We start from the raw sequence: 25,858 nt of genomic DNA on the forward strand, positions 1-25,858 counted from the left end.
AGTTTATTCTGAGCTCCAGGATGTCCTGCCTCCCAATTTCATTGAATATATCCCTTCATATAAGACACAATTCATAGCAACATATGGCTCACCTTTCTTCCTTCAGCTTCAACTTTCACTACAGTTCACATATAAATCCCTAAATAAGTCCCTTCTTTGGGGATTTTTTTATATGTTTCCCCTACAGATATAACACACAAATCTTAGAAGGTAAATATGGCAAAACCCTAGGTTGTCTGAAGCAATTTGTGATGGAGAATTGTCCCTCGTTTTACATCTTTGTTCAAGAGTAGTTTTAAATGCTTCAAGCAATAAAAAGCTTGAACAATTTAATCTATAAGCAGTTCTGATTTGGACTCAACTTTGCTTCATTTCATCCACTACTTCAGCCATTCTAGAGCCAATGCTACCATTTACAAAATCTTCTTTAATATTTGTATATTTAAATATATTCAGGGTAGCATTAGAGATCAGTTTCTTTAAACATGCTGCTAAATTTGGATTCATTCCAGTACTTCTTAGACACTGACTATGTGCAGAGCAGAAGTCTTCAGGGAATCAAGGAAAAATTGTCATTTACATAATAAAAATCATGTATGTATTTTCAATTGGGGTAGTTAAAAAACATCACTGTTACTTCCAGGAGCTGTACCAGAGAGCAGAGGCTGGCACCCATTTCCACTTTTTTCTTTGAAGTCTTAAATGTGATCTTATTTTGTACAGAGTATTCTAATTTCCAGAATACTGTGTAAGAACAAGAATACTGTGTAAGAATAACTAATTATCTCAGATTTTTGAGGTGCTGAATGACATTCAAGGCTTTTGAATTAAAAAAATAACAAAACAAAACAAGAGTAATCCATAATGTTTCCAGATAGCGTAAGATTGAATGCGGTTTACTCATATGCAAGAAGTTTATTTCAGAAAGCTTTTTCATGTTTCTATTGGATACAAATAGTTTGGTTATAAAGCTATATAAAGAGCAAACCTAAATCACTTGAGGCTGTATTTTCACTTAGCAATAAATAATGCCTAATGACAGATCATTGGAATTTTGAGAAATTAAAGGTATTTTTGACAAATCAAAGTTATTTTGGTATCTTTACTGTTTAGATAGCATTTGCCTAATTTACTACTTCTGCTAAAACTGCTAGAAAACCAGTAGATATTGGTCTCTCAATGAAGACAAATACTTAACAAGATATACAAACATGTAAGAAGTGATATATTTTTTACATACCCAGTGACTTTGAAATTGTGTTTTAGGTGCAGTGGCATGAAAACTAATTCACGTATGTGCGCTGTGCTACCTATTCACTTACATTTCTGTGCAAAAATACTGAGATATCTCATTAAAGAGATCTCTGCTGCTTTATCATCGTTGACTTCATGCTCCCTCCAGATCTTTCCACTTGGGTAATTTGATTTGCTCAGATAACCTACTGTCTTTTTAATAGGTTTAGGTAAATAGATCTTCCACAAATCTGTCCAAAATCCTGAAAGGAATGTACATTGCTAATACGCAGAGCAATGTCCTGTACAAAAGAAGAAACAACATGAAAGACATGTTAATCTTTAGCCTTGTAACCCAAATACCTTCGTTGATAAAAGCTATCACAGTGATTTGCCAGAGAGAAGAGAGTTGTCTGAGGACATGGATTTGTTCAGAATGGTTTTGTTTGCTTTTCTTTAGAAGTGTGACAGATCATGTTGAGCAAGACATTTGCCTCTAATCTGCCCAGAGGTACTATTAAGGACATGTTCTAAAGCCCAGAAATACAGTAGAATCTCTTGTAGCAGTGCTGACAGGAAGGTGTCAAAACTAGTCACACAAAATTACCTACTTTTTTTAAGTAAGATTTTTTTTTCCCCCAAACTATTGCTACTAGTTTTAGGTATATAAACAAATATATTTTCTGTAACAATCTTACAAATCTGTATCTTGTAAATCTCTACTATTCTTCCTGTGAAACTAAAATAAGCTGCTCAATGTTGAAAGAGAGGCAAAGGCTGGGACATTCTTAAGAACAGTATTAGTTTCTCTTCTGCACCTCCTAGAAAAAGTCCTGCTCTCAAATTACCAATGAAGGCAAACCAAGGCACTGAATTTTTGTAGTGCTAATTAAGATAGATGGGAACAAGGTTGTCAGCTGGTACAAGCCCTTACTGTGTCATTTAAGCACACTCATATAAGGAGGTAGATTTCATTTCAGACTGGCTCATCTACTCAGCACACAGTCTGTTCATCCCAGCCAGGTGTGAGAGGTTGCAGTTGGGTCAATGAAGACAGTAACCTGTGTTGGGTGGGAGTGTGGATCCCCGGGAGGATGGGAAGGCTCTGCAGAAGGATCTGGACAGGCTGAATCGATGGGTTGAGGCCAATGGCATGAGGTCCAGCAAGGCCCAGGCAGTGTTACAGGCTTTGGGCAGAGTGACTGGAAAGCTGCCCTGAGGAAAAGGACCTAGACCAGTTGACAGTCAGGGGAATGAGAGGTAGCAGTGTGCCCAGGTGTCCAGGAAGGCCAATGGCATCCTGGCCTGTAACAGCAGTGGTGTGGCCAGCAGGACCAGGGCTGTGATCATCCCCCAGTACTCAGCACTGCGGAAGCCACGTCTCAAGTCCTGTGTTGAGTTCTGGCCCCTCACTACAAGAACAACATTGAGGTGCTGGAGCATGTCCAGAGAAGGGCAATGGAGCTGCTGAAGGGTCTGGGGCACAGGTCCTATAAGGAGTGGCTGTGGGAGCTGGGGGTATTTAGCCTGGAGAAAAGGAGGCACAAGGGGACCTTATTACTCTCTAAAACTGCCTGAGAGTGTAGCCAGGTGGGGGTTGACCTCTTCTCCCATGCAGCAAGTGACAGGACAGGATGAATTGGCCTCAAGTTGTGCCAGGGGAGGTTTAGATTAAGTGTTAGGAAAAAATTCTTCACTGAAGGAGTTAAGATCTGGAACAATCTGGCCAGAGAAGTGATTTTGTCACTGTCCCTGGAGGTATTTAAAAGATGTGTAGCTGTGGCACTAGACATGGTCTAGTGTTGGAGTTGGCAGAGCTGGGTTTACAGGTAGACTTGATGCCCCCTTGATGTTTTCCAACCTAAACAATTCTATGATTCTTTTCTTTTATTCTGCTCTTTCGTCTTAATATTCTACAATTCCTGTTCCTCCATCTAACTGTTAGAAGCATTCAGCACCTAATTTTTGTTTCAGTGAAGCTGAGAATAGGTTTGTCTATAGTATTTTATTATAAAAGGAATATACAGGGTGTTTTATTTTGTTCTGGACATGTAAGATTTGTTTATGTAATTTAAGCATGAAAGCAAATAACTTTGCATGCTCATTCCTACAAGTCACTCAAACCCATTACAGTATTTTTTCCAAAGCAGTCTGTTAAATCTAACCAAAAACCATTAAGCACAGGAGTAGGTACGTTTCAAATTAATGCAGCAGCTGGGCACATCACAGACAAACAACTCCAAAAGGGATTATCATTGTCATGAAATAATGACAGAGTTACTGTATAGCTCAAGGAGATAAAAATGGAAGCAGACTTTTGCACAGGTCCCACACCTAGAAATCGAGTCACCTCCTGTGACAGAAGCCATCATTAGGCTAGTAAGGTAATTGTCTGAAATTCATAAAATGCCTTTCTTTATGGGTTGTAGCCATGACACTTTCCTAAAAGCTAGTTCAATTTCCTCAGTGCTGTGAATTATGATAAACCTTTTTGTATCATGAATCATCTATTTCTTTTGAGCAATTTTTTTTGTTTGTTTAGAAAAACATATACTTCTAGTTGTGGGGTTTTTTTGGGTTTTTCTCCAAGAAAGCATGAATGCAGCAGAATCTTGCAGAGACAGAGGTTTAAAGCCTAAGGTGCTGAAAGAACCTCTCATTACCACATGTTCACGCAAAATTTGTTCATTTTGAACAATCTGAGGGCCAAAATCAAGAGCAGAAGAAACACAAGGAAGGGGCTTGGGACTGCCAGGAGCTTGTCCCTGCCCAGATCACAACCCAATCCCAGTAAAGGAATGGAGAGGCCACAGCTGGTCCTTCCAGTGTGCAACTATGGTTCTTCATAAGGCAAATCTGTTAATGGTGTCTGCAGTGCAGGCTGGTGTGGGGATATTTGGCATTCAAACACACCCACAGCAGCTCCTGCCCTGCAGAGAGGCTCAGCATCACTCTGTGTCTCTCTCCTCAGCCTGGCTGCATTTTCTCAGTGCTGAAATTAACTCATCAAGCACAGTAGGACACTGTTGGGAGGAAGAGAGGAAGAACCTGGCTGACCTCAGGCTGTGGCAAAGAATTCTTCAGGCACAGGCATGCAGGAAGCCACTGCCAGGAGCTGGAGTCTGGGAAGAGATCACCATGTCCAGTTGGGGGAAGGACTGTGTAGGTCATGGCTTAGCTCCCAACTTAGTCAAAATCACACACAAATTTGCCAAACCTGCCAGTGTAGCAGCTTAATTGAGTAAGACCTCAAAACATTATGTCTCTGTAATGCAACCCACCTCTTCCTGCCACCCTACATGGCCTGAGCTTCATTACTGGACTTCTAGGTTCTTCTGTAGGCTTGCTATATAGGAACTTGGGGCCTGGTTTAGAGAAATCTCAGGTGGCTCACCTTCACTTAAATCACTTAAAGATTTCCTTCTTTAACTGTAAAGCATTGAGATATTCAGTTGAGGAAACATAGTAAAAACAAAGAAACGTCTTTATTAAAGTGAAAACTACACCCATCACAGATGGATTTACTGTAATACTTGCTGATTCTCATAAAACTTAATTTCCCTTCCTAAAGACTTCTGGTTTGGGCAGTTTACAGCAATGAGGCCCGTATTGTTATCTAGACCATAATCTGCCCTAAATTAATTTTTAAAGAGGTTTGGGGTATTTTCAGTGTACATGATGTTGCGTACTTTAAATACATGTGCATGACATAATTTTTGCAATTTTATTGGAGACTCTTAAAATTGTATTCTCTCTGTGACCCTGAGATAATGTCATTTTCACATGTTCTTTTCTGTATTTTTTAGGAGACCCTGAAAGCTTTTGACCGGGAAGTAAATGTATTTGTGGACTATATGTTTGGACCTCGAGGTAAGCTGCTCCTCTTACAGCCCTTTAAGGAAATAATACTTCTAGAGCTTACCACCCAAAAAACTTCTAATAAATTTGCTGAATAATTTCTTACTGAAACATGTAAACTAGGCAGAATCACAGTATTATTAGGAAGACACTATTATTGTAGCAAATCTATCTATGCAATGATTTGTGATTCCTTTGTTTCTGAGAATATCAGAGAAATTAAATTTTACATCCTAACATGGAATTAAAAGCCTGAAAGCCTAGACCTTTCTGAAAGTGGAAGATCTGTTTTGGGACAGTTATCATTCATAACCCAGTTTGTTTGGTCCAGCTACTTATTAAATTGCCTAATTCAGAAGGGTGCTTGGAGCAAAAGCAGCCTGCAGGATCACATCCAAAATTTCAATAAGCCAATAGATTGGGTGGGAGAACAGATACATCTTTTGACTTCCTATTATTGCTTTCTGGAACAGTTTGGACAAGAGTAACTAAAATAATTGTAGGCTGGAGGTGCCTTATGCTTTGTTAGGATTGAAACAAGTAAGTAAAAGAAAATCCAAACCTAAAGTAGGACCACAGGTGAGGATGAAGCATCAAAGTCAGGGCTAAGAGAGACAAGAAGATACAAGAAAGGGGTGAGATAGGAGCTTAGACAGGACACAGTCTTCAGAGTAGGCCCTGCAAGGCCACATTGCTGTTGATAGGGCTGGGTTTAATTTCAGGAATTTCCTTGCAAACTTTCACCCATGGTTAAATCCAGAGGTGCTGCTTGTGGGGATGGATGCATGATTATGGATTCCCCATTTGTCGCAGTAATGTTCTCCTTGTCACAGGAACAGTTTTTGCTTAATTGGAAGGAAAAGATGTTTTGTTCTTAAACACAAGAAATTCTAGTTTTTCTTAGCTGGCTAGCTGGCTACAAAATCTTTTCCATCATGTCTACAGTAGATGTGAAGTTTGAAAGAAAGATTTCCAGTGAAGAAACACTGAACAGCTTGGGAACTGCAGCAGAAGTGGTTAAAGCAGAAGCAGAATAGGTTTTATTAATGGGTTCTATGATACTACATTTTAATATTAACAAAGAAATGTGATGAGAAGAATGAAAGCATGATGTTCTCTTTCATTCCTCTTTCCTTGTTGGTCCAAATTGTCTGAAGAAGTAAGCTATAGTTGATCCAATTCTGAATAGCACAGAGATCCCTTTGGGCTTTTAGAAAGCACTTCAGTGAAACAAGTATTATTTGTGTTGCTTGCCAAGTACATCACCATCCTTCTCCAGACATCAGTGCTGAAGATAGCTTTGTTTGTCCATGCCTCTGCACTCTGATCTTTAATTTAACTGGTGGTATAATGACACAGTATCATACATTTCCTGAATAGCACATCTCCCTGCAGTGTGTTCATCCACATAACTAATTCACATACATAATTCACATAAATAATTCACGATAAACTGCTATTAGTTTTAAATTGAATGACCCCCCCCAGATGAATATCTAATGAATCTGAGAGCTTCCCCAAACATCTAAACCCACAAACCATTCCTCCTCTTTCTCTCTACTGATTTTCATCCACAGTACACACTTCATTTAGCATCAAGACGGATTAAAAGGATGGATAACAGCCCTCTATTATTTTAAAAACCAATCCCCTATTTATTGTTTATATTTTAGGTAGTAACTCCTGAAATACTTGTATCACTATGCAGGTCTTTGTCATCATTACCAGATGTGTCTGAGGGCACCAGAAGAGACAGAAAGCCACACTCAAATTCCCAGAGGCAATGTGTGTCACACTGGGAGCACCAGGTTAACACAAGTTGCAGTACTGCCCAACTGGAATGAGGGACAGACTATCACAGATCTGAATTTGATTTGTAAATATCGGCATATTTTGTACCTTCATTCACTGGTATCAGCTGGGCTTCGTAGACAACTTTACCTCCATGTTTGTTTTGGAGCTAGCAGAACAAGTCCTTTGGATCAAGGAACAGCAGCCATATACCTGCCCATTGGTTTCATCTCTTATTAAGGGGTGGTCTTACAATTTGGTGTTGGCCCATATCATTCTTATGCTCAAGGCAAACTGAGAATGACTGAAATAGCAGTTTTCTTCTGTAAGAGATAATTTTTCCAGGGCAACCCTTCATCTGCAGAGTATCGTTTGGTGTTATGCAAAATTAAGTAATATTGAATTGCAGGAGCTAAATCTAATTAACGGGTTGTTTGTTTTATCTGCGAAAGAAACAGAGGTGGTCAAGAAGAGATGTATTTTGTTAAAGTTATGATAAAGTAAAAAGTACTTTTCCTTAACAGACTATGATCAGTAGCAAGGCACTGGGGCAAACCATCACACCTATGCACCTTAAAAAGGACTGAATCTAGTCAGATACTGACTGGCCAAAGCTATACAGAAACTTGAATCAAAATGTTACTAAACCTCATTGATAAAAGCCTGATACGTTTAAAGAGCCTGGGAGGCCTGCCACTCATTTAAAAGGAGCCAGGATTTCACCCCAAGGGTTTGGCACATCATGGCCAGTGACCGTGAATGAGCTTATTCACAGAGGGATCAGAGCTTGTGGGCACCTGCTCCTCCCCCTGCTGTAGTCCAGTGCTTTCCCACTGTGACTTTATTCACTGCTTTGGTCTCAATTTCAGATGCTGGGCAAGTTCAGTACTGTAAAAATAATCCTTTCTCCTATTGGCAATGTAACTTTATAGTACTTAACATGGAGATTTAACTGTCGGTCAACAGAAATACTTTTCATCTCTCATTCTTCTGATAACTTCTTTTGAAATACATTCCCTTTCCTCCCCCTTCTCGACACATAAAAACCTCCCTCCGCTTGTCATTCAGGGATAAGTGGAAGTGGAGACAAAACAGTCACGTTCCTTGGCTGCCCTTTATAAACCACTTTCTGCCAGAAACTGTCTTACTATTCAAGGTATTGAGGTCGTGGTGGGAAATATTCAGGAAGGGTACATGTTTTAACAATTTCTCTTGAAACTGGAATACTGTAGAACTTAAAAATACTTGACATGCTGACCTGATCAAGAACACGAGTTCTGCTTTTGTGTGGATCAGCCCACATGCTTGTAGCCACTCACAGCAGAATGAAAACCTTCTGAGGGGCAGAATTTATTCTGTATGGTTTGTGAACTCTTCTGAATGTTTTTCCTCTTTGAGCAAACATGCAGTTTTGTTATCTACTGTTGCCAGTTTGCCTTTGCACATGTAACCTTTATGCACCAAGTGTTGCAATCCTCCGATGGGAGACCTTTCCTTACACAGCAGTCTTGCTGACATCTTCATTTAGGATAATAATTAAATAAATTAAATTCTTATGTTCCTGAAACACACACTCCTAAGGCATCAATACTTAAACATTCAACCTTTACCTGTCCTATGACTCCTGTGTCGTGTTGAGAGCCCATAAGGGAGCAGAATCACTTCTAAAATATTCATTCCAGTGCTTCACAGATGGCTTGTGAGCTTTAAGAGTTTGTTGGAAGTGTTTCCTTCTCACACTGAGGTGCTCCTAATAAGCATTGAGCTCTGAAGACAGACAACAGGCGTTCTGGCTTGGTAACACACAACAAAGCAAGGCTGCCATAAAAGGAAGGATTGTGCTGTTGTGATTGCTTAAATGCTACACCCTCTCATGCTCCTAGAGGTTTGTGGGACTCCAAAAGAGAGACTCTAAAGCAGGAGAGCATTGGTCTTCCATGGCAGCAGTGGCATGGTTGAAAGTCTTTCCTGCAAAAGGGCTAACAACCCTCATGGAATCCAAATTCAACAGATGAGTGTTACAGCCACTGCGATGGAAGCGAGGAGGGAAGCAGAGGAGAAATGTATGAGAAAGAAAGCTGGTGTTCAAAGCCTGGCTCATATTCAGGTTACTCTAACATTTGTAAAATTTCACTTTACATATACCTGTACACATGTATTTCTGAGGAAGGAATTGTTGGAAATAATACAGTACAGCAAAATTACAATCAGTTACTAAATGTTTGGGCACATTTACTTGGTGCATCATCCATTGCCCAGTCTTTCCCAATTTCAACACATGCAGAAAAACAGTTAAATTTTTTTTCATACACTGTGAATAGTTTTTCTTTACCATTTTTAACACAAGCTTGGCCTCTGTAAAAAAAAAATAATCTAAATAATTTAAAACATTTTCCAGGAGCAAAACATCTTCCTAAGAGCGGAAAGAACTACTTTCTGTGAGACCTGCACAATGACTCCTCACAGACTTCTTTCTTCACTTACTCCCTAAGTCATTCTGAAAACGAGCTCTGATGCCCCTTTGTTATTTCCATAGGTAAATAGCTGAAGAAGGTTGCTATGGAAAATCAACTCTAGATTTTGCTCCACCTTGGAAAAAGAAAAAAGAAAAGAAAGCATACCCCTTTCACTCATGACATCCAGTTGCTCATATGAAAACAAAGTGGTGCCTTCAGCTTGGCATCTGGGATTAGGCTTTGCTCATACACACTGAACTATCTGATTACTGCCAATGGGATTACTTGTGTGAATAAGGCAAGCAGGAATTGACCTTAATATTTCATTTCAGGACCAGGCAGGTGGGACAGAAACTGTGAGAAAGCAAGCCCCTGCCCAGCCAAAAATCTTTGATAACCATCAACATAAATGTTTGCCACTTGCTTCTCATATTTAATATTTTGGAAAAGTCTCCCCCTTGTATGAACATTTTCTAGTCAATGTTATATACCTTCCTACCTGTATGACAAGTGCAGAATTAAGATAACATGCAAGCCAGCAACATTACATGTATACTTTGTATTTAATACGATCTGCAAATTGTTTGCTGAGCAGATTAAGATAGTATTTAAATAAATATTAAGTCAAAATATTAAATAAAAATTGTTAAAAAGCATGTAAGAATGGGGTTTTCCCTTGCATTTTCTCTTTACTATTAAATTTGGGTGATTTATGTAACTTTAAATTATTAGGGAATTCCATGCAGTTTTCAGCCCACATTCTCTGAGACTTAGCATGCAGTTTTGGTAAATTGAAAGCAATGGATAGCTCTTGTGAGGACAGAACAACTGATTCCATCTCACACTTCTAGCAGATTCTTTTCATGATGTGTTCTGCCTTATTTTACCATAGCTTTCTTAATTGCCAGCTCCGTGTGTTTCCTTTTTAGATCCCAGGGTTAGAGGATGGTTCCTTTTGGACTCTTACCTTCCTACGTTTTTCCTTACTGGAGCATATCTACTCTGCATATGGCTGGGCAACAAGTTCATGAAGAACAGGCCTCCTTTCTCTCTCAGACCTCACCTCATCGTGTACAACCTGGGCATCACACTGCTCTCCTTCTACATGCTCATAGAGGTAAGTGCTCTTTTGTGCAGCAGGGCTGAGGAAGGTGACTAAGATACAGCTTTCAGCAGAAATATCTTAGTGACAGGTGGTTTTGATAGGAAAGTTTAAACCAACAGCAAAATAAACCTTATATTAAAAAGTCCCTTTTTCATCTTAGATCTTGGCATGTTTTGATCATCATTCCTGAGCTACAGCCCACACCAAGGACAGCTTTTTTCTGCCAGGAATGTGTCCACAAGGATAAATTTGAATCTGCAACATCCACTCAGCTCAAACATGCCTATGCCTTGTCCTTCAGCACCCATGAGGATGCCATAGTTTGGGTTTTATTCATATGATCGTCTGTGGAATGATTTTTCCATTAATGATTCAACATTAATAGACTTATAGATGAGAGCAAGTACTGATTTATTTATAACATTAGCATATAAATATTGGTGCTACTTTTCCACTCTTGTGACTAAGAAGCTTTCCTCACACAGTCAGACAGTAAAAGACAGATGTTAAAAACTTACCATTTCATCCAAAAGCAAGGGCTGTGGGGCTTGGAGGCTGAATATGGTCACACAGATTATTTCCCAAGTACTTAACAGAAAGGAACATGCTCATATAATTCAGGATCCATTTAGAACCAGAAGAGAGGTTTGAATGCATCTGATGATTTTTCAACAGCAGACAATTCAAGCAGTGCCCCTCAGTAGACACGTGTGGTTTTTCCCTCTGCAGAGGGAAACACAAGCCAAAGGTCACAATTTGGATATTATCTGGGACCTGCCCATTCTCAGCCTTTTGATAACTGTGGTACTTTTAACATTAAGGTATTAACATACATTACTTGAAGCCCTTAAAAACAAACACTAGAAGACAAAACCCATGAAACTTTTTTTTTTTTTTTTTTTTTTGGTGAAGTAGTAACCCTGGGCATGAGAAGCCTTAGCTGAAGAGTGTGCTTGATTATATGGTGTGGCCTGACACTGCTCTGTTGCCTGCACAGCCTCACAGCATTTCTCACTCCTGGAGCTCTCTGCGACAGTTTCCACCTTATTCTGTTGGACAAGAAACTTTTCAGTAGCCAAACAGGACACCCAAAGACTTCAAGTTATAAATTAATTTGAACTAAACTAAGTGACTGGCCTGGTCAAATGGCTGAGAAGCAGTTTAGGTTTGTGCCTTTGTGCAAAGAACTGATTGTGTTACACAGAGCTTTAACCTGGTCAATGCTCCAGCTGGCTTCAGAGGCTGCTGTGGGTGTCTGGGAGTGCAGGATAAGGTTTAAAGCAAAGGAGAAACCAGCACAATTGCTGGAAGGTTTGATGACTCCACAGTGATTGTCTTCCAGAATTTAAATTAGTACTTTGATGTTTAAATCCCCATTTTGCTTGAAGGTATGCAGATAACCGGCTGCAGTAGCTGGACTCAGCAAAAACGATTAACTGAATAGAAAACAATACTGCTGCCCCCTTTCCCTTCCAGTATCATTTGGCCTGACACAAGTAAATAAATGGAAGAACAAAGAAAACTTTAGCAGGTCTCATTAGCATGAATGAAGCAAATTTTTTCTTAGCCACCTTCACATCCTGGTAGGAACTGTATTTAGCTCCCTCCTGTTCAGCTGCCTTCCTGCTCCTTCCTTCCTGAGGCTAACTTTGCTGCAGACAGTCTCTGAGTTGCATTAGTCCTCAGATTAGTCTCTTGAGACCCTGATTCTAAGGCTGGAGGCTGCTGATTTACACCTTCCAGATTGCAGCTGGGAATGGCTGGCAGTGCCAACTCACTGCTCCACATTCTGCAAATTTGGGAACCCAGGGAACACGACGGCTGATCTGTACTGCCAGCTGTTCTACTGCAGATTTCACTCTCAGCTCTGGACTTGTCAGCCAGGCTGGTTTCACATTGTACAAAACACACTTCTGTAATACTGGCTTTGTATTTTCTCTTAGTCTACTTCCCTGGCTCCTATCACAGTTTCTCCTGTAAAGGAGCAGAATGGAAGTTAATACTTGCAGTCCTGCCTGAGGTAGCCTGCACATCCCTGCTGAAGAAAAACAGGCAAATGGGAGAGCAGAAATCATCTTTTGTACCAAATAATGCCATGGTGATTCACTGTTTCAAAATGTCTAATTTCCAAAGCTTCTCTCCATGCCTCTTGTTCTCTCAGTCTTTTGTGGACAGTAAGCTCTTTAAGGCAAGTTACCTATATTTAGCACATTCTGCGCAGTGGATCCTTATGTAAACACAGTTGATCCTTCCAGTGACTGTGATCCAGGATCAGTTCTTGGTTAGACACATCTACAACAGTTGTTTTATTCCTCCATCCTCTCACTGCATCTAAACCCCTCTGGTCTCTCTCTCGGGGATAAATCACAAAATAAGAAGATTTACAATAGAGAAAAAACACATTCCCCACCTACCCACCCACACCCACCAAAAGAAACCCCCATAACCAACCTTCTTTCTTTGTTTTGTTTATATGGTGCCACACAGCATTTCTTGCAATAGCTCCAGAATGTAAGGGTTGTTTCTTAGGCATTCAAAAGGAAAAAATACCTTATTCACAAGAAAGGGTCTATCTCCAAATACAGCCTGTCCCACATGATGGATTTAATGAAAAACATGGCAAACCTACTGATGGGGGTACCTGTGCTTCAATTCTTCATCTCCTCACCCTCATCTCCTAACTAGTTATAGCTGGCACTTCATGAAAGTTGATTTGTGCAACCTCAGGGCAAGAAGATGAAAGGTTACAGCAAAGAGTCATAACAAAAGGGCTGTTTTTAAATCTCCAAGGGCAGATTCCTCTTCTGAGCCAGAGCTCCATGCACTGCACCATGGGCATGAACTATCTGGGAGCAAATTTTTATCTCTGAGCTTTGAGGTCAACCAATCCGCAAAGTGCTTGGAGGAACAGCTCCAGGACAACCTTAAGATGTGCCATTAGCCTAAGGTCAGATACCCCTATGATCCCCAAAGGACAAGGTCTAAAGATAACAGCTCTGCCCAGCTGCTCTCATCCCACTGAGATGTCTCAAAATTTTTGAGTCAACAAAATGCTGTGTGCCTCTGAAGGCCTCCCAGAAGGGCAGCTTGTTAGGCCTTTATTTAGAGCTCTGAGTTGGGCAAATAGGTTTTCCTGAAGCTGTCAAAGATGCTTACCTTCCCCAGCTGAATATGAGAGAAGTTGGCACTTGGGTTTGAAGCACAATTTTTTCAAGTACCTGAAGCTTAGACAAAGGTCCTTTGCTTAAACTGGGCAGGCTGCAGGTGGGCTGCTGAGGAGGCAAAAGACAATTCTTCCCACCATTACTGCTACCAAAGAAACCCACATCACAGTTTCTTCTTGTTGTGCACTTTTCTGTATCAGTAAGTACTCACAGACCCAGATCAACTATACGGATCCAGCAACTTCTAGAGTATTGTCAATTTCTGTATAAGGAAAAACAGCCAGCACCTTTTCACTTTAACAAAAATCATAACTTTTAACAATTTTCCCTAAAAAATATGCCTTTTCTCTGCACAAATATTTTCTTAAGATGCTAAAACTACCGACCATGAGCAGTAAATCAGCTTACTGTGAAAAAACATCACATCTGTGCATATTTTGTTTCATGTGCTTACAAACCACACTTAAGGGATGGAACCTGAAGCACCAGAGGCCAAACTTTCACAAGTAGAGTGATAAATTAAAACTGGAAACACAGGAGACCAGTGCTGATCTCTGAATTCTGAAATTACTCAGGTGAGGATACTCTCTCTCACTAATAGGAATAGACGTAATCTCTGCCACAGTCCTAGGCTGCTTTCCCCAGCAATAAGTATCACCTCTGCCCTATTTAAATCAAATCTCAGCTGGTCATCCTGGTCTCACCCAAGTCCTTCTGTTGATCAGGCATTGAGAAAACCAGGACACTAGCACCATTTGGGCCAGATTAAAAAGGAGATCTAGAGATATGTGTCATTAGCAGAGGGGTGGCGTGATGTCTCAAGCTGCCTGTATCCCCAGGTAGCTTCTCAGACTTATTACAAATCCATGGGATTTGTAAGCAAGCAACCACATCCATGTGGGGAAGCAGAACTTGCATGTGAGGACCCCATGTCTCAGAGCAAAGGGAAAAGAGCAGAACTCACAAATATTGCCTGCCCAGTGCATTAACCTTGGTAGAGGAGCCAGAAAAAAAAAAAAAAAAGTCTTCTACCTTGCAGGATTAACTAAAATAAAAAGCAGTTAATCAACTGCACCTTAGCTGTTTCTAGGAGCTGAAAATCCATCCCATACTAAGTCCAGTTTCTGAATTATAGCCATAACTTGCATATTCATAGATGCCAATGTGGTGTGAAGATTCCCAGGAGTGCCAGAACAACCAGGGCCATCAGCCACCACTTTTAGTTCTACCCACTGCAATTGAGATTATGTCTCACATATTACTAGAAAGTATAATGCCTGAATTAGGAATAATGGGGCAAAACAAAAAGAACAAATTAAAAATAGAAGGAACACTTAAACTCTGTTTTATTACATCATTATAATGGCTTACATCAGAAAGATTTGCTTCCTATCTGTGCAAGTGTTAAAAAGATGGAGCTTGTGTAGCACAAGTTCTAAGTAAACCTTTAACAGTGCAGATGATGGGGAAATGTGAAAAAGATCCTAACCACTTGAAAATGTTCTGGAATTTTACTGTGGAAATCCAACTTCAACATAATCTTGCTTTTGGTGTTTGTTTTGTATTGTTTTTTATAAGATTGTGATAAATTATTACTTACTCCATCATTAATTGTTCAGAAATTAACAAATCTAAATTAAGTACAGAAATATGGAAAGATTCTAGATCCATCATTATTGGCGCTTGAGGTGAAAGATTCCTTTGAAGCAATTATTTAGTACTGAAATATTATTTGTACCTTAGGGCAGCAAGAGAAAAATAACAAAGTGAGAAGCCAGAAGAGATCAGGTGCACTTCTCTTATCATTTGAAGAAAAGGAGAAGTGGGAAAAAGAAAAACTTAGAGAGCAAAAGGTCACCGAGAGTGCACTGTAAAGCAGTGAAATGTAAGGTCAAGAGCAAACAGCTCTTCTGATTGAGAAAGAACTTTGTGTGAATGGAGTTAAATTACCCGGTGTTCTTCTATCTTAATCGAATCATTTCTTTGGAGAGCTGAGGAGCTGACTTTGCTGCCCTTGCCTGCTGTTATTCCAGCTGGGCACGTTGTCCTTACGTCTCAGTTTTCATCCTCTGTGTTCTCCTTGTCTTTCTTGTTGACCTTTCTGAGCTCTGCATTTCAGTAGAACGTTTAACCTGGTCATCAAAAAGGGCAGTGCTTTGGATCTCTCGTGCACATTCAAGCAGAATTCAGTAGAACCATAGTAGAAATCAAGAATAAAACTTCATATGATGAGGTTTTCCATATGTGCACAGCTTCTAATACCACCACAAAATATAACAGGGGAGCTATTCAGAGCAGATGTAATCACTCATGGAAAATTAGCCTAGACAGGATTTCTTTTAGCCTATCCCACAATCCCAGACAACAGCAATACTCAAAGTAATTACCATTCATAACTGATTCCAAGTAATTTGTAAGTCATTAGTTCACTAATCTTTCTATCAGGCTTATATTTACTGAAGGAGTATTAAATAGAACTGGCTGGTAGTTTCTCAACATTATGGCTTTACATTTGAGTTTCTGTTGATAAAAAATATTCAAACTATTGTCTAAACTTCAGCTGTGAAGAGGCTCTTATTTTTTTGTCACCATGTTATGAACTTTCTGACCTAAAAACAGGAAGAAAGCATTGGACCACCTATTTCATCCACCCTGGAATAATCAGTATCCTTTTAGCTACGGTGCTCCAGTTGGAGGAGACATTCTACTTAGAGTCCAGCTGTATGTGCTGCCAGTCAGGATAGCAAACTCCAGTTGGTATAATAAAGAATTAGACAATCTTTTTGGGGGAGACACCATGCACGCAATTTTTTGACCTCTAACCAAACCCATGGGGGGCTGGAGAGCCTCACCAAGCAGTAGCCCAAAGGACACTTGTTATGTCCCCATGAAAAATATCTCATGAATGCATCATGAAGAGGAACAACAATAGTTTCCCTGTGATAAATCTTGTGGGGTGTTTCCTATTCAGCACCTGGATTTGTTTGACACAACACCACCACTAAGATTTTACATCTGGGGAAACCATGGCACTAACCAAGTCACAAGGCTGGGACATTCTGGAATCTCCCAGTCCTGGGCTGAACCATCAAGCCCACACTGCTTCCCTAGAGGGTTTATAGTCATGCCAGACTACAGCTTATCTGAGATCTTTGAGGCACAAAGGCATCAATCTGGAGGCACAGGCTGTTCTGCATCTCAGTTATCCATCTAAAATCTGGGATGAATACCACAATTCTTAAAGTCTTGTCTGAAAATAGGCAACTTCTATAGAGAGATATTCTTCAATAAATACTATTCGCATATGACTTTACAATTTAATGTTTTTAGCCAAAAAAAAAAAAAAACAAAACCTTAAAGGTTTCTAGGTATTCTTTAAGACTGATTTAATGACAAGTCAGAGATGATTAGTGGTACCTTCCTCTTTCCATTGGGTTATCATGTAAAAGTGTGATGGCCTCAGTAGCCTTCTGGTGTGCTCTACCCCAGCCTCTTGGATATAGCAAGACAGTTCAGATGTTGCATGCTTGTGGAGGTAGGTCATGTTACAGGCAAGGAGCTGATTTCTCCCTTTAAAAACCAGAAAAAAGAAAAACATGTGTGATTATTAGTATCTGGTCTCTGTTTTTAGACACTGGTGATCTTCTCAGGCATTCCATTCTAAAATTCATTTAAGATAAAAAAAGAAAATGTCATTTCTCTTTCCTTCCTGAAGCACTGCCCTGAGTGACTCTTTTTCCTTGGGATGTGGCCATGAAGTAGCTGCAAAAGCAGCTATAAAAGGACTATTTTGTCCAAGTCTATAGTTCCAGGGAGGAGCTGCCATTCACAAGGGCTAACTAAAGTCTCTGGTGACCAAGGGAAATAAGTGATTCACAGCACTGCAAGTTAAGCCCTTCTTTGTGCTAAATACGTAGATTAGTCTCCTTTACTTAGTCTAGTGAGACTTCAATTGCTTGAGAATAGTGGTCATATCAAGTTGTTTTAATTGGTCTGAGGGCTGGAGCACCTTAGAAAATCCAGTAAAACATCACACCCATAATAACATCTTGCTCTGTTTTTTTTTTCACAAGAAGAATGCTAGTGTTCATACTCCTGCTCTGAACTTTTAAGATGAATTTTAATTACTTGAATACTAACTCCATTATTAATTTTTTGCTTTCCTTCTTAACTGTTTCCATGTAGACAGACCATGTACTAGATAGACCATTTCAGTTGGAAGGGATACACAGCAAACACCTGATCCAACTGCCTGACCAATTCAGGGCTGACCAAAAGTTAAAGCCTGCTGTTAAGGGCACTGACCAAATTCCTCCTAAACACTGACAGGCTGGGAGCATTGGCCACGTCTCTAGGAAGCTTTTTCCTGGGTTTCACCACCCTCTCAGTAAAGAACTGCTTCCTAATGCCAATCTAAATCTCCCTTGGTGCAGCTTGGAACCGTTCCCACACATCCTATCACTGCATCCCAGGGAGTAGAGCTCAGCACCTCCCTCCCCCCTTCCCCTCCTCAGGAAGCTGCAGAGAACAATGAGGTCACCCCTCAGCCTCCTCCTCTCCAAGTTAGACAAGCCCAAAGTCCTCAGATGCTCCTCACAGGACTTGCTTCCAGCCTGGTCACCACTTTTGTTGCCCTCCTCTGATTTGTTCAAGGATCTTCACGACCTTCTCAAAGGTGTCAGACCGGCACACAGTGCTCAGGGTGAGGCTGATGCAGTGGGATAATCCCCTCTCCTGGCTGCCTGGTTATGCCATGCTCAATGAGGTTCACAGGGAGCTGCTGCGAGCCAGCACCCCCAGATCCCTTTCCACAGGGCTTCTCTCCAGCCCTTCCTCCTCAGTTCATACTTGTGCCCATGGTACTCCATCCCAGGAGCCAGATCCAGCATTTGGACTTGTGGAATTTCATCCCACTGATGACTGTCCAGTGCTCCACTCTGTCTCTCTGCAAGGACTCTTGTCCCTGAAGTGAGTCAGCAGAACCTCCCTGTTTCATATCACCAGCAAACCTGCTAAAGGAGCATTCAGTCTGTGCCTCCAGATCACTGAGAGAAATTTTGAACAGCACTGGCCCTAGAACTGATCCTGAGGAACACTGCTGGTGACCGGTCACCAGCCAGATGTAGCCCAGTGCTGATGCCTCACGCTCTGCCTTCCTCCTGCCCTGGGACAGGGGGAATACCTTATTATTGCTTCTAGGCATTTCCTCTCTGAGATACTCCAACCATGCACAGAGATTTTTCTACATTTCAAACAGCACAGAGAACCTGCAATCAGTAGAAATGACCATTCAGAAATATAAATATCCATTCAGAAAATCACATCACTTTCCTTCCTAGCTTGTCTGTGAGAAACATGAAAACCAAGGCACAGCTGTGAGATTTTTGAAATTGAAGGCTTGAAATGAGCAGGGCACAGGCCCTTGGGTCAGGCTCTTAGAGCTTCGTGTGTTACTCAGTGAGGTGAGAGGATTGCATCATCTTCTGGTACCTGCTGCTCACTCCCCCACCCCTGAAACTTGACAAAGGAACCAACTCTCAATTCTGAACATTTTGATTCCCCATTTACAAAATTAAGGCAGGAGTTGGACTGATGTGGAAAACAACTCTGTGATTTCTCACACTGTTTATACTTGAGTAGATTAATAGAAGTCATTTATTACTGTAAAAACAGGAATCTATTAAGAAAAACATTATGGCAAACAGCAAAATATGAAAATATACTAATTAATAGGATGTTACTACTTAGCAGAGATTTTTCACAAGGCAGTGCTTTGCTCTTTACGCGATCTGTTTTTCCAAATAGCTTCAAACAATACTGGTATTAATATTATTTTCAGGATAGGCTACCAAGAATGCAAAGAATTCAAAGAATTTTTTTTTAGGGGATGAGAATTTGTGTTTTGAAAGAGAGAGGGGGATTTCTCATCTCTTTGATAGATCCTGCACTTGTACCATCTCTGAGTGATTAATAACACCATTAGCTCTGCAGAGTTGTGACTGCTCAGTGTACAAAAGAGAACATGACTGAAACAGTAGAAGTAATGTATGGGTTTGGTATCAAAAAAAAGGAGACCTGCTACCAAAATGTCTTGTGTTAAGGTGCTGGCTTCTGTTCCAGATATGCATCTGGCTCATTTGGTACCATTGAGTGAGCTGCTTACCTTCCACATCATTGAGAGCCAACAAGAAAGTCATAGCCTAGGATCACCAGGATCCCTTAAAAATTACTCTTTGCTTTCCAAATTTCCCCACTTTTTTTATTTTTAATTAGCAAGTTAGCCAGAAACCTTGAAATTATCTTGCAAAGCAGAGGAATCAAAACTCAAAATGAATTATTTTCTTTTCCTTAAAGGAGACACTGTAGTATGTAAGGCCCTACAATAGAGAATAGAAATGTTAAGCTACAGAAAAGCTGAAATGCATGACTGAGGTTAAAAAAGTCAAAAAAATATCTCCAGTCTAAGCTGCTGGCTTTTGAAATGCAGACACAAACCCAGAGGAAACTCTCCTGAACTCTCTGTTCTCTGGGGAATAAGCAAACAGAATGATCCGAAAAATCTGGCATTTTTAAAATTATGGAAGAACGAACAAAAGAAATTAAATAAAACCATGCAGTCAGAGTGGTATTCTCACCCCAAAGGTTACTCTCCATTTGCATGCTGACTGTCTGTAAGGAAGGAGTTGCAGATTTCCTAATTACCAAATTTTAAAAATTGTGATGTTGAAAAGAAGTATTGATCCTTATGAGCCTAATTTTCCAACATGGAACCTTTGAATGAAATACTTGAAACAAACAAACAAAACAAAAACAAAACAAAAAAAAAACCCCTTGAGATACTACCTGAGCTCACCTGTTTAGCACTCGCAGGAAAGCTTCATAACATATGTCAAGTTGGAAGAAACCTATCAGGAAGATGGACTACAGCACCTGGCCCTGCATATGACACCCCAACAGTCACACCATGTGCCTGAAAGTGCTGTCCAAACACTTCTTGAACTCTGTTGGGCTTGGTGCTGACTACTTCCCTGAGAAGCCTGTTCCAGTGCCCAAACACCCTCTGGGTGAAAACATTTTTACTGATATTTCACCTAAGCCTCCCTGATTCTGCTTCATGCTGTTCCCTTGGGTCCTGTCACTGGTCATCACAGAGAAGAAATCAATGTCTGCCCCTCCTGTTCCCTTCACAAGGAGGTTGTAATTGCAGTGAGGTCTCCCCTCAGTCTCCTCCAGGCTGAACTGACCAAGGGAGCTCAGCTGCTCCTCATAGGGTTTTGCCTCAAGGCCCTTCATCATTTGTGTGGCCCTCCTTTGGAAGCCCTTTAGTAGCGTAATGTCTGTTTTGTACTGTGGCACCCAGAGCTGCATCCAGCACTGGAGGTGAGGCTGCCCCAGCTCAGAGCAGAGCAGGACAATCCCCTCCCTTGCCTGCCTGGCCATGCTGTGCCTGATGTCCCCAGGACAGGGTTGGCCCTCCTGGCTGCCAGGGCACTGCTGACTCAGGTTCAACTTGCCATCGACCAGGACCCCCAGGTCCCTTTCCATGGGGCTTCTTTCCAACCTCTCATCCCCCACTCTGTACATCCAGGGTTGCCCCATCCGAGGTGCAGAACCCTGGTTTGTTACCCCAGGGACTACTCCACATGTTACCCTCTCAGCCTTCTGGAAGTGCAATTAGTTTACTGATCTGCACCATGTCAGGAGGCCTTGGAGCCTGCATAAGCATTAGAAAAACAAAAGTTCAAGGAAAAAGTGGACCTTTCTTTTCCTCCTGAGCTGTTCTATTTTGAAGGACAGTAGTAACTCAGTTGCTTTCCATCTCAGTTTTCAGTCCTTGCTTCTCTTTAATATTATCTTTCCTGTAGTGGCAGGCAGCATCTGGACAGGCATCTAACATTTTGCAAATAATCACTTTCTTTTTCCTAGCCTTTATATGGCCCCTAGCAACTTACAGATTTCTTCCACAGCTTTCCAACCACACCAGTTATCCTGAGGCCATTTGTCTGAGAACTCAGGACTTAGACTTCTTCCGTGCTTTTGTAAGTAGTCAGTGATACTGCTTGCACACCTGCTGACGACACCAATATTTGGCAGATGTGTGTTTTAAGGTCACTTAAATCACTGGCAAAGGTATAATCAAAAGCAGGTTTAATATAGAAGCGAAAGCACAACAGAGTTCTTTGGCAAGGTTCACTCTACTACTTACCAGATGGTTTGAAAAAGCAAATAAAAAACCAGTATCAATCAATGCAGACTAAAAATATCCCCAAAGTATCTCCATGGAGGACTCCTGAAGCAGCTCCTGGTACATGGTGAGACACCACCTTCCTTCCTCAGGGCTTTACCCAGGCAGGACCTGCTGGGCAATCAACCAGCTCTCACTCCCGTCCTTTAATATACAAGGAGACAACATGCAAAAGAGATTTTTCAAAAATCAGTCCACTGTAATTATACACAAATTGGCATAGCTGTAAAACAGACCAATAATATTATTGAAAATTGCATATTTTCCTAACAAATTTCAGTGAACCAACATTTTACCAACTGCAGCAGGAAACTGAGGTCAAGTTTCTTCAGCAAAACAGACAAATGAGTTAGTTGTAAAGGAATGTGTTTGTTTCAATTGTTACATATCAGTTATCTAAAAAACACTAATTTACTGTATTGTCATCCCTGTGTTCAATTTCTGCAGGCTATTTTGACCACCTAAAACAGCTAAAGTTCACATTACAGGGACAGTCACAGAATTTGAATTCAGAAGAAAATCAGCAGAAGACCCTGCTTCTCCAGGTTTCAATGCATTTTAATGTGAATTTATAATGGGCATTCTAGGCTACTTTCTAATCCTCCAGATATTATCAATAATAATTTTTAACACATTTATTGTAGGAATTAATTCAGTTTGATCACTGAGAATGTCTCTGCTTCACTTTTGTGTGGACTGTCACAGATTCAACATAGGACACTTCTTTTCAGTGTGAACTAGAGAGAAAAGTCATCCCTTCTGTGCTGACATGCATCACCCCTGTGAATGTAGCTCCAGAGCTGAAAGCAACCCACTTCTCTCAGCATCTTGCAATTCTGCTTACAGCATAACACTTCAATGCCTTTCTCCAACCCTCTCTCCCTGCAGTGTCTGTCAAAGACCCCAGAACCTGAGTTGGTCAGTTTGGGTCCCCAAAAACACTTTGAACTTATTTGAGAATAAGCAAGATCTTTTCAAAATCAATAGATTCTACATGGCATTTATAAGCAAGAGATGATGCTCCCTCTTCCAAAAGGGCTGCTGAGTGCTTTATGTGGCTGTTACTATGAAAATATTCCACATTGAAAACTACCATATGGTTTTCTGGAATCCTGCTCCATCCCAGCGTGGCATTCTGATATTTCATTACTCTGTCTGCTTCCCTGTGTGACGTGCAGAATCTAAGAAATTGCTTGTATGCCTATTCATGCCTGCATTCAGCACTGTGCCCACTCTCCTTCACTTCCTCCAGCATTTCACAGTGTAGGATAAAGAGATGTGTAGGACATTAGGAAGTATTTCTCCCATTGCACTACTTTGCATTTGCCTTCTGTTTGCTTGGCAAGCAGGGAATTTTTCTCAAGGATGGCTTTGCACAAGGAGCTGTGGTAAGCTCTGTTCATACTGCTTCAGGAGAAACATACAATATTCCAGTGTTTGCTTTGGAGCAAGGATTTAGAGATGCATTAAGTAATGAGAAATTTTAATGGATGACTCGAAGGCTCTAAAGCCAGAGAAAGGAAATTATGCATTTCTTCTCTATGTCTGGCTTAACCCATGCCTTTCCCCTTTCAAAATGCAAAGTATTAGCAAGTTGTCTAGAAGAGCATCAGTTCATGGAAGGAGTGGGTACCCACCAACAAGGACAGAACAACTGCAGGGGAAAAAGCCTTTCCATCTGCTCACAAATGTAAATCCTCTGTTTTCTGTTCCAGCTCATCCTTGCCACATGGGAAGGCAGCTACAACTTGCAGTGCCAGAACCTCCACAGCGCAGGGGAGGCCGATCTACGGGTGAGAGACAAAAGTAGCTCAGCCCTCAGCATCCTTTCTGTTTTAATTGTCTTTAACTGTGCCCAAGACATAGCCCTGAACTCTGAGAAAGTATCTCTACTCTAGAGGAGGATATATTTCATTGTATTGAGTGTCAAATTTAGATTTTTTTCAAAAGAAGGATCCAGCAGAAAAATCTTTTCCATGTCAAGAAAATAGTAGCACCCTTAAAAGTAACCAAACAACCCCAAAATTAAACAAAAACCCACTCTCAAAACAGCACCTTTGTTAAAAAAGGCAATAAAAACCCCTTCCTCAAATTTTATTTTTCTTAAATTATATTTTTACACAATTGCATAAATATGTGTAATTTTTTTACAAAACAGCTTCATAGGAAAGCAAAATAAAATTGAAGACAGAGCTCATGCTTCTCCTTTAATAGCATATTACCGCCTTCTGGGAAGTTGTATGCCTAGGGAGTAAAGCAGTAATATTTAAGCACTTGTATGGACAGATATTGATCTGCTCCTTTGTTCTTGCTTGTACAGGTAGCCAAGGTGCTGTGGTGGTATTATTTTTCCAAAGTAATTGAATTCATGGACACTATCTTCTTTGTACTGAGAAAGAAAAGCAGCCAGATCACCTTCCTTCATGTGTATCACCATGCCACTATGTTTAACATTTGGTGGTGTGTTCTGAACTGGATACCTTGTGGGCAGAGTAAGTCTTTGCTTTCTTCATCACCCGGGTCTAAGTCAGCTGCAGCTGGGGAGGAATCACATCACCATGGGAAGGACTTGTGTCACTGTGCAATATGAGGGCACCTTTAGGGTTCAGAGCCTTTCAGAACTGCTGACCACCTGCAGAATACAGGAAAGTTAAAAACATGGTTAAAAGTTCAGGCCAAAAATACCTGACTGTTAGCACCTAGATTTTTCACTTAGCTGCCCCCAGCTCACACATTTACTTCTCTTCAAACCACTTGTAAGCAAAACAGTACTGAGTAGCACAGAAAAGCCATCACATACAAGACCTACTCCAAGAGCAGATCACAACAATTAAACAATGCACAATCACAAGAAATTAAATCAATGGCCCTTTTACAGGCTCAACTCTTGTATGCATCAATCTCTGCTTTAGCAAGATACCTTACTTTACATAGTCCCTAATTAAAATACCAGTTTGAGTTTGCTTTGTTTTATATGAGAATACATCCTCAGAAGGTTATAGTAACTGTTATCATCTGGCCTGTTAGGAAGGGATCTGTGATGCCACAGGCTAGTCACTTGGCACTTGCATAAGAAATCCAAACAGCAGAGAACTACTTCAGCTGTCTCACAACAGGCACGCTTTTCCAGGGCCGCGCACAGCCAGAGGATTCCTGTGGAACTGCTTTCAAAGTTGAGAAAAAGCCCAGTTTTCTTACAACCTGTTAGAGGGAGTCACCTCAGCCCATCCTACCATTTTGTAAAGAAACTTGTTGCAGGTCTTTTTCAGAATTAAAACCAGAACTCACATTTGTTGGCACTTACTGTGGACAGCACTAAATCAAAGTAAATTGCTGTTCAATGCAGAAGCAGGGATCAGATTTCATAGTGATGAGGAGCTATTTCTAGAGGTTTTAACAAATCAGTGGGGGTTTGTGTTTTCCAATGTGTGGTCCCCCACACTTTGCACTAGCACTGCACTACTGCAATTAAATCAGTAGCTAAGTAATTAATCGGTGCCAAAATCAGAACAACTGGTGAGTCCATCTTGTAGTTGTAGCACTGCCATTAAACACACAAGCACACAACAGAGAGTAGTGCTGCTACTTCTCCATAGTCTGCAAAGTTCAGAGGATAATTAATTTCCTCTAGAACTAGTATCCACTAAGTGTCCCCTAATAAGAGCAGCAAAGTAGTATCTGGGATTAAATTCCATGAATGTGCATCTAGCAGAAGAGGCAATGAAGAAAACAAGAGCGATGATCAAACACAGGCACAAAAGTCTAGTTTAATTCAGGGTAAAGCCCCTGCTACTGTACCAGAGAGCAGGAGTACAGGTGTTTCCCAGGGTCCTTAGCTATATACCAGCAGCAAAGTCATCCACAGCAGTGTTTAAAGCTTACAGGAACAGTGGAAAGACTCATAGCAAGGAGAACGTTAGGAGAGGGTGATAAAAATAGCCTATAAACTATAGAATAGGAAAAAGGAGAAGAAAAATATGAGCTAAAAATACAATATTCAGCATGA

At 40.7% G+C, this 25,858-nt stretch overlaps 1 protein-coding gene across 1 annotated transcript in view; it reads left to right on the forward strand.

Annotated features, from left to right (window-relative positions):
* ELOVL2 (ELOVL fatty acid elongase 2) overlaps positions 1 to 25,858 on the forward strand; it is a 37,011-nt gene that overhangs the window by 7,943 nt on the left and 3,210 nt on the right. Inside the window, exons 2-5 of the mRNA XM_062498960.1 lie at positions 5,040 to 5,103; positions 10,268 to 10,455; positions 23,568 to 23,645; positions 24,173 to 24,344. Coding sequence (XP_062354944.1) covers positions 5,040 to 5,103; positions 10,268 to 10,455; positions 23,568 to 23,645; positions 24,173 to 24,344 — 502 coding nt within the window. The remainder of the gene's footprint in view (positions 1 to 5,039; positions 5,104 to 10,267; positions 10,456 to 23,567; positions 23,646 to 24,172; positions 24,345 to 25,858) is intronic.

The sequence above is a fragment of the Cinclus cinclus genome, chromosome 1, assembly GCF_963662255.1.
Source record: "Cinclus cinclus chromosome 1, bCinCin1.1, whole genome shotgun sequence".
In the NCBI taxonomy this organism is placed as follows: domain Eukaryota; kingdom Metazoa; phylum Chordata; class Aves; order Passeriformes; family Cinclidae; genus Cinclus; species Cinclus cinclus.